This window comes from Macaca mulatta, chromosome 15 (assembly GCF_049350105.2).
Source record: "Macaca mulatta isolate MMU2019108-1 chromosome 15, T2T-MMU8v2.0, whole genome shotgun sequence".
NCBI classification, from domain to species: Eukaryota; Metazoa; Chordata; class Mammalia; order Primates; family Cercopithecidae; genus Macaca; species Macaca mulatta.
In genome coordinates, this window is record NC_133420.1 from 5,382,702 (window position 1) to 5,390,220 (window position 7,519).

Here is a 7,519-nt window from a genome sequence, read left to right on the forward strand (position 1 = left end):
CCCAGGTTGTCTTGGTCCTTCCTGAGACCCTGGTGAAGAGTGGGATGGAAGTGCGGGGGGAATCCTGGGCACCCCAAGTAGTCTTGGCCTTCATGTGTGAACTCCTCTCTCCAAGGGGGCCTCCAGTGAGCTCCACCCCTGGGACACAGCTGTGAACACCTGATCCTTGTTCCCAACACCCATGCACTGGCCAAAAACTGCACTTGCCAGGGTAGCAGTCAATCACAGCACCTTGTGTTTATTGGAAATGTCCCACCTACGAACATTAAGATTCCAGCAACTGGCCCAGCACGGTGGCTCACACCTATAATCCCAGCAGTTTGGGAGGTCGAAGTGGGTGGATCACGAGGTCAGGAGATGGAGACCATCCTGGCTAACACAGTCAAACCCCGTCTCTACTAAAAATACAAAGAATTAGCCAGGTGTGGTGGTGGGTGCCTGTAGTCCCAGCTACTCGGGAGGCTGAGGCAGGAGGCAGAGGTTGCAGTGAGCCAAGGTCACCCCACTTCACTCCAGCCCGGGCAACAAGAGTGAAACTCCATCTCAAAAAAAAAAAAAGACTTCACCCAACTAACTATGCTTATGCAGAAAGAGGTGGCATCCCTGTTCGAGTCATGGCCATGAGGAGCAGCTATGAGAAGGGCCCTAAGGCACAGCATGGTTTGCAATAAGGAGGGCAAAGCCACGGAGAGGGAAAGCTTTGGTTTCAAATATCACAAGGTGTGGGCCTGAGCCTGCTGCCTGCCCAGGTCTGGGCGCCTCCACTCAGCCACTGTCCTCCCCGTGCCTCTAAATCTGGAAGGTTGCATCTAAACCTGCCCTTCCAGACAACACCCCTCCCCTGGGAAACCAATGGGGATGAGTAGCGTCCCTCCACTAGGGGCCGTGGGTTTCGAGGTGGGGGCGGAGGATGAGTTAGCAGCGCTTGCATATCATAGCTCTCTTCATGTCAGCAGGGAGAGGGAGGTGCCACTGCCTCCTCCGAGATGAGAAAGCAGGTGAGAGTCACCAGGGGAAGAACCCTGGGGCAGCTGGCTTGTCCCAGCCACTCCTGAGTGCAGGGAGGGGCCAAGGCACCGAATATGGAGGCTGAGTCCTCACTTGGGGAGCTGGGCAGCCTGAGCACGAAGATCCATCAGAAGCAGCAGGCAGCTGGGGCGAGGGGTAGTGCCTCTGACTCATGAAATCCCGGATTAGTCAGCAACCATCACAGAGGCCACCAGCATTGATCCCACTGGTTGTTGGGGAAGCACAGAAAATTCAGCAGCCTAAACGGACCATGGAAGAGGCTGAGAGGCAGAGGCCCTGGGGATAGATGGGGAGAAGGCAGGAGTACCGGCGGCAGCCTCAGGTGTCCAGGCCAAGCTTCTCAGAGCCACCTGGATCACGGACATCAGACCCTTTCTGTGGCCTTGCTGGGCATCCAGGGTATGTGGGCTGAGATGCCCCAGCCTTGCCTCCATTACTGGTTCGGCCGCTGAGGAGGAGGGGGCAGCCCTCAACTGGGTGGAATTGTTCCCCTCATTCCGGTTCTGCATTGGTAGGCTGCAGAAGCACGTCCTGCATAGCTTATGCAGCTTCCAGGGCTCGACTGGGTGAGGTGGATCCCAGGGCGGGCTCCCAAAGGGACGTGCCCTCCTGTTCTCCCCAGATGACACCACACCTCCCTTGGGCCCCAACCTGAAGCCTCCTCTCAACCCCATTCTCCCAGGTCCCAAGTCCCTCTGCCTCTCGACTAGACCCCACATCCGGGAATGGAGCCACAGAGCCCCCAGCAGGCTGTAGCCACTTGTGTCCAGAGGCGACAGGAGAGGCCCTGCCCTCATGGAGTCCACCAGCATGTTTCATTCTGCGTTCTGCAGGCTGGAAGCACGTGGCAGGCTGCTTTCCCATCCAGAGCTCAGGCTGGGGCCATAGCCCCCAGCTCCAGGACGCCAGGGCTGGCAGGTCTCGGGGGAGTCTGGGGGCAGTCTGGGGGTGTCAGGACTCCCGTGGCTGTAGTAGCTCCCTGGCCTGGTCCTCATCCAAGATGAACGGGGACTGGAACTCCCGGCCTTGCAGGTACACTTCTAAACCCTGGAGACGAGCAGGCAACAATGGCCAAGTACCCACCTTTTGGCTGGCCACAGCCCCCTCTGGCCACACCAAGGAGCCACAGTCCCCAGGCACGATCCCAGGTCTGCCTGGAGTCAGGGAGGGGTGGGGACATAAAGGCTTCCAGGGCCAGGAGCAGACACACACTGCAAGGCCACCCAAGACCACACTCAAGACCCTAGGCCAGCAGGAGACCCTCCTGTCACGCTCAGGTCTGACCTGACCAGAGAAAGGGTCAAGGGTAGCCAAGGTCAGGGAAGTGGGAGAGGCCAGTGTCCTACCTCCACGAGGCCCCCACAAAATCCTGTCTGGCCCCACACTGGGCTCAGACCTGGGCTGTCTCATACCCATGCCCTCCCAGGTCCTGCAAAGGCCTCTGGACGCCTCACCCCACCCCATCCCGTATCTTGGAAAGTCTTCTGCAACTTTAAACCACTGATCCCATTGGTTAACCGAGGTAGAGCTGTGCCGTCTCCACCCAAGCAGCCACCTCTCCCCAGGTGGTATTAAAAACCTGACTCCAGAAAAGCCCCAGATAGGGACAGGCAGCTCTCACCTCTCCAGAGTAAGACACCAAGGGCGATATCTCACAGATGGCCGGAGGGTCTCCATTTGGGGGTAAGCTAGGGAAAGTCCGCTTGTCAATATCTCCTTGCAAAGCCTGCCCAGAGCCCTCCCACAGCACCCCCATCCCCCATAGGAGACTGAGCTCTACACATCTAGCTCCCCAGAGCCCGTCTCAGCAAACTCATCTTCCTCTGGACACCCCAAACCCTGAGCACACATCCCACTGCCAAGTGACAGGACCTGATTTGGGGTAGAAGGCACCCCCACAGGCCTCCCACGCAGAGCCTAGGCAGCTAGATTTAGAAAATCAGGGAGGCAAAAGCCAAACGTCTTTTTCTTTCCCAGCCCTGAAATCAAACTGTCCTGCTACTTTCTGAATTCATGCCAGGGGCTCAGTTTCAAAGCCTGTGAATAAATGGGAACAAGGTTGGTTGGGTGATGGATCCCGTAAAAGCCCTGACCTGACCACTGTGCAATCTACACATGTAACAAAGCTGCACACGCACCCCACAAGTTTATACAAGTAAGAAAAATAAAAATAAAAAAATAGGCGGGCGCGGTGGCTCACGCCTGTAATCCCAGCACTTTGGGAGGCTGAGGTGGGCGGATCACAAGGTCAGGAGACTGAGACCATCCCGGCTAACACCGTGAAACCCCGTCTCTACTAAAAAAAAATACAAAACATTAGCCGGGCGTGGCGGCGGGCGCCTGTAGTCCCAGGTACTCCGGAGGCTGAGGCAGGAGAATGGCGTGGACCCAGGAGGTGGAGCTTGCAGTGAGCTGAGATGGCGCCACTGCACTCCAGCCTGGGCGACGGAGCAAGACTCCATCTCAAAAAATAAATAAATAAAAATAAATAAATAAATAAATAAATAAAATAAAAGGCAAATCTAAGTATGCTTTTGTAAACAAACCAAAAGCTTGTAGACAAGTTGGGGAGGGAGTTGGGGAGCCCCCTGCCTCCCTCAGTGCACGGAGCACAACTTGAAGGGTCAGGCCAGGAGGCTGTGCTGATGGTCACCGTGTGACCTGGAGCTGGCCGGACACAAGGCCACCTGCATCTGTGGTGGTGCTGGGGAGGAAGACCCCTCCCCAGCATGGCTGTCACAGAGCCAACAGGGCTCTGGAGCTGAAGACTGGGTCCTGACAGCCCTCCCGTTCTGGCCGTAGCTACCCGAGGGCCACACTCACCCGGGCAGCTCTGGGGGCCAGGCCCCATGGGCATCCAGGAAGCGGGCCCCTGCCTGCAGAGCCCACCGGTAGTGCTGGGCGAGCAGGGCCTGGCGGGAGGTACGGGGACTATCCCTGTCGGCCGGCTCTGCGTTCTTCAGTGGGGAAAATTCCTCCTCCCGTAGTACTTCAAAGGCAACGAAGTTCCTGGTGGGGAAAGGGCTGGTCACCCACGTCCCGGCACAGAGGCCCTGATCCGGGCGGGTGAGGGCTGGGCCAGGTTTCCAGTGGCAGAGTGAAGGTCTGGTCCCATGGACAGCAAGTCTAGGGAGGAGCCCTCACAGGTACTGAGTGTCTTTGCTCCTGAGACGCTGGGGATGGCCCAATTCCAGCAGCCATTTCCGGCAGCCAAAATCCTAGACCCTGGGACCCCTGCAGTGAGGGCCAAAGGCCCTGTGAGCCACTCTGGCAACCTGGCCAGGAGACCTCTCCTAACCGTGGGTGGGGGAGTGGAAGGTCCAGGAGGTGGCACTACTGTCCTCCCAAGTCCACAGCCCCAAGGACTCCCTATGCCCGCACCTCAGGTGCTGCTTACCCTCAGGGCCAAGAGCACCCTCTGGTCTTCTCCCTGAGACCTGCCCGCAGGCCCCTTGGCCCCCCCAAGTCTCCACTTCCCTGTCAGCTGGGCCTCAGTTCCCACCACCAAAACCGAGGGAAGGAAGAAGGGAAAAATGAATGAGTCCCACTACTAACTTAGCAAACTGGAACACATCAAACACAAACTTCTCCATCTTTATCCCGTTGGGTTTTAGCGGCTTTATCAGGTTCCCCTCCTCATCCACACACGGGACTTTCTTCACAGCCACGTGTGGCTTCAGCAAAGGCTCAAACTCCCTGGCGTACGGGAGAGCAGAGGGGAAGAAAGACACAGATCAGATATGGCACCGCTGGGGCTCTGTCCCCACTTCTGAGCACACCCAGCTGGGTGGGACAGGATGGCAGAGGGACACTACAGGGGACAGAAGCAGCAGAGTAGGGCCAGATCTCCAGGGAGGAGCGGGCACAGGCCTCCTCCCTGCATCCCCGTGCCAAGTGTCAGGTACCATCAGCCACATCCCTGCCCAGGCAAACAGAAACTGGCAAGCCCCAGGGCAGAGGTAGTACCATGGGCACCAGGGCAGGTCCCCAGAAGGCGGAGATAGCAGACTTGATCACAGAGCCTTACAGCAGCTGCCTGCTGAGCACGGCTTGTGCCTGATCTCCAGCACCTCTGCCTCTGCAAACACAGGATCCATTTTCCACCCCAACCCATCAGCTGCCCCTGACCGCAGCCACTCCTGACCACAGCCGCTGCGGCCCAGGGCACTCGGCTCCCTCCACGGGTCCCTGGTCAGCGCAGGCGGCACTGGCCGGCACTCCGCAGCCACCTGCTGCCGCACACCTGGTGACCGCCTTAAGGAAGCCTCGGGTGAAGAAGTGGTTGCAGATGTTGCCTGCATTGTACAGCAGGCCCCCGTCGGAGGCACGCAGCTGTGCGGTGTCAGGACTGATCTCGCTGTACTCCACCACCTGGGGGACGCCGTCCACCTGGCACACCACGCCCACGGGCTCCTCGGGGTATGCCTTTTCCACCACCTGCAGCCAAGACCAGGGATGGTCTTGGAGGGCTGGGGAGAGGGGCGGGGCTCCACGAGGGGCAGGGCCAGGCTGCGCGGAGGGGAGGTAATCCACGAGGGGCGGGGCTCCGCGCAGGTGGGCGCTAACCTTGGCGCCACAGTCTGCGCCCTGCAACACACAGAAGCCGATGAAGACAGGGTCTGCCAGTCGCACCAGGATGTTGTCCACACAGTACACGTGCACAAACTCCACTCCGCGGCGCTCCATGTCCTCCAGGATCTTGTGGTCCTCCAGTGCGCAGTAGAGGCCCCCGTTTCCGTCTGCAGGCGGAGAAGGGAATAGATGTTTCGAGGGCTCCAGCCACAGCTCGCTCTGCGGGTCTAGGACGTACTGGAGGCGGGGTAAGCCCCGGCCTTGTGCCTAAGGCAGCCCCGATCACTAACCAGACTGCCCAGCGGTTGTACCACGTGACAAATGAGGCTCAAGGCCCAGAGAAAGAGGCGCCTAACCTGGGACCACACAGCCTCGGGGCAGCCGCGAATCCGGGCGCGTGGACCCCCAGCCACGCTCCCAGTTCTGGTCTGGGAGGTCCCACCCCGTCTCAGGAACGGGCCACACCTGGGGCCATGGCAACTTTGTCTTTCCGCTCCAGGATCACCTTGCCATCAAAGGTCACAGCAGGCAGCAGGCGCTGCTCAAACATGACCACGTTGGCGGGGTCCAAGTGGAAGAAGTCGTGCTCCCTGAAGAACTCGGCCGTGGGCCCCAGAGTGAACTCGCTGGTCATAACGTACCTGCAAGGGAGGCGCGGTGAGCCGGCCGCGAGTGCGCCTGACCCTGCAGGCAGACTGCGCTCGGACCAGAGCTGGCATTGGGGTTCGGGGTCCAGTGTCTAGTTGGGGCTGAGGCCAGGCCCCATTTTGGGCCAGTGCTGGGCTATGTCCCGGGCTGTGCCGGGGTTGGGGCTCGCGTGTGCAGCGGGGTTGGGGGGGGAGGACGTGGGGAAGGGTCCCTCCGGGCCGAGGTAGGGCAGGGAGGACACACCAGGGGACGGTGCAGCAGGTCCCGTGGCGCTCACCGGCCAGCTGCTCCACCCGCCGAATCCGCTCCGCCTGCAGCTGGTACAGGGTCTTCCCGCTGGGCAGCCCCACACGGTACATACCCTTGGGGTAGGTCACGCCCAGGCGAGTGCCCTGCCCCCCCGCCAGCAGCAGGACGGCCACCTTGTTCAGGGCAATCTGGCGGAAACCTGGGGGTACGGGCGCTGTGAAGGGACGCCCGGGACCCGCCCACCCTTCCGCTTTAGGGAAAACCAGCCCTGGGGCTGGGGCTCCGGGACTCGGGGGCCAGAACGCGTGAGGCGAGACAAGTCTCAAAGTAGCGAAGGAGAATTACAGTTCCCCGAGCGCGGCCTCGGTTCCCACCCCCTCCGTGGGCACTAGCCCCTGCCGGCCCCCAGGGCCTCCCGCCCCGCCTACCTTCCTCCTCCCAGCGCCGCCGCGTCTCGGGGTCGCTGCGGCTGGCCCTGCCTACGCGCTCGGCGGGCAGGGGCCGCAGGCGCTCGGCCAAGCCGGGCAGCGGGCCGTGGGGGCGCGCGCAGGCCTCCGCCGCCCGCCGGCAGTGCTCGCGCAGCGCCTCGGGCTCCAGCAGCGCCAGCTCCGCCAGCAGCGCGGCTCGCGACTCCGGCGCCAGCTCGGCCCAGAAGCGCAGGAGGTGCTCCTGGCCAGCGCGCTGCAGCCGGGCGCGCACGTCCTGCTCCGAGGCCATGTCGCTGCTGCCGTCGGTCGAGTCGGCACTCGTGACCCGCGCCACTGACCAGCGTCACGGGACCGGACGGGCGGTGCAGACCCCCCAGCGGGGAGGGCCCGGGGCGCCCCGCCTCGACCCCGCCTCGACCCCGCCCCGCGTCCTGCCCCGGAGCCCGCCCATCCCCGCTCCGCGACCCCGACTCCGTCCGGGTTCTCTCTGACCCCGCCCTGTCCACGTCCCCCTAGCCGCCCCCGCGTCCTGTCCGAGACTCGAGACAGGCCCAGCCCCATCTCTCCAGCCGGTCCCCAGTCCCTCTCCGTCC

At 61.6% G+C, this 7,519-nt stretch overlaps 1 protein-coding gene across 2 annotated transcripts; it reads right to left on the reverse strand.

The window, feature by feature from the left end:
* Positions 1–212: 212 nt before the first annotated feature.
* Positions 213–7,224, reverse strand: UAP1L1 (UDP-N-acetylglucosamine pyrophosphorylase 1 like 1). 2 transcript variants are annotated; one of them, XM_015116288.3, is made up of 9 exons: positions 6,927–7,224; positions 6,493–6,697; positions 6,067–6,242; positions 5,596–5,768; positions 5,273–5,466; positions 4,585–4,725; positions 3,853–4,038; positions 2,651–2,717; positions 213–2,076 (listed from the first exon to the last, which is right to left on the reverse strand). In XM_015116288.3, exons 1-9 carry the CDS (start codon positions 7,213–7,215, stop codon positions 1,981–1,983), a joined length of 1,527 nt encoding a protein of 508 aa, XP_014971774.3. In that variant the 5' UTR covers positions 7,216–7,224; the 3' UTR covers positions 213–1,980. The 2 variants fall into 2 exon arrangements, with proteins under 2 accessions (XP_014971774.3, XP_077823189.1); XM_077967063.1 differs by lacking the exon at positions 2,651–2,717 and having other exon boundaries at positions 213–1,234.
* Positions 7,225–7,519: the final 295 nt, after the last annotated feature.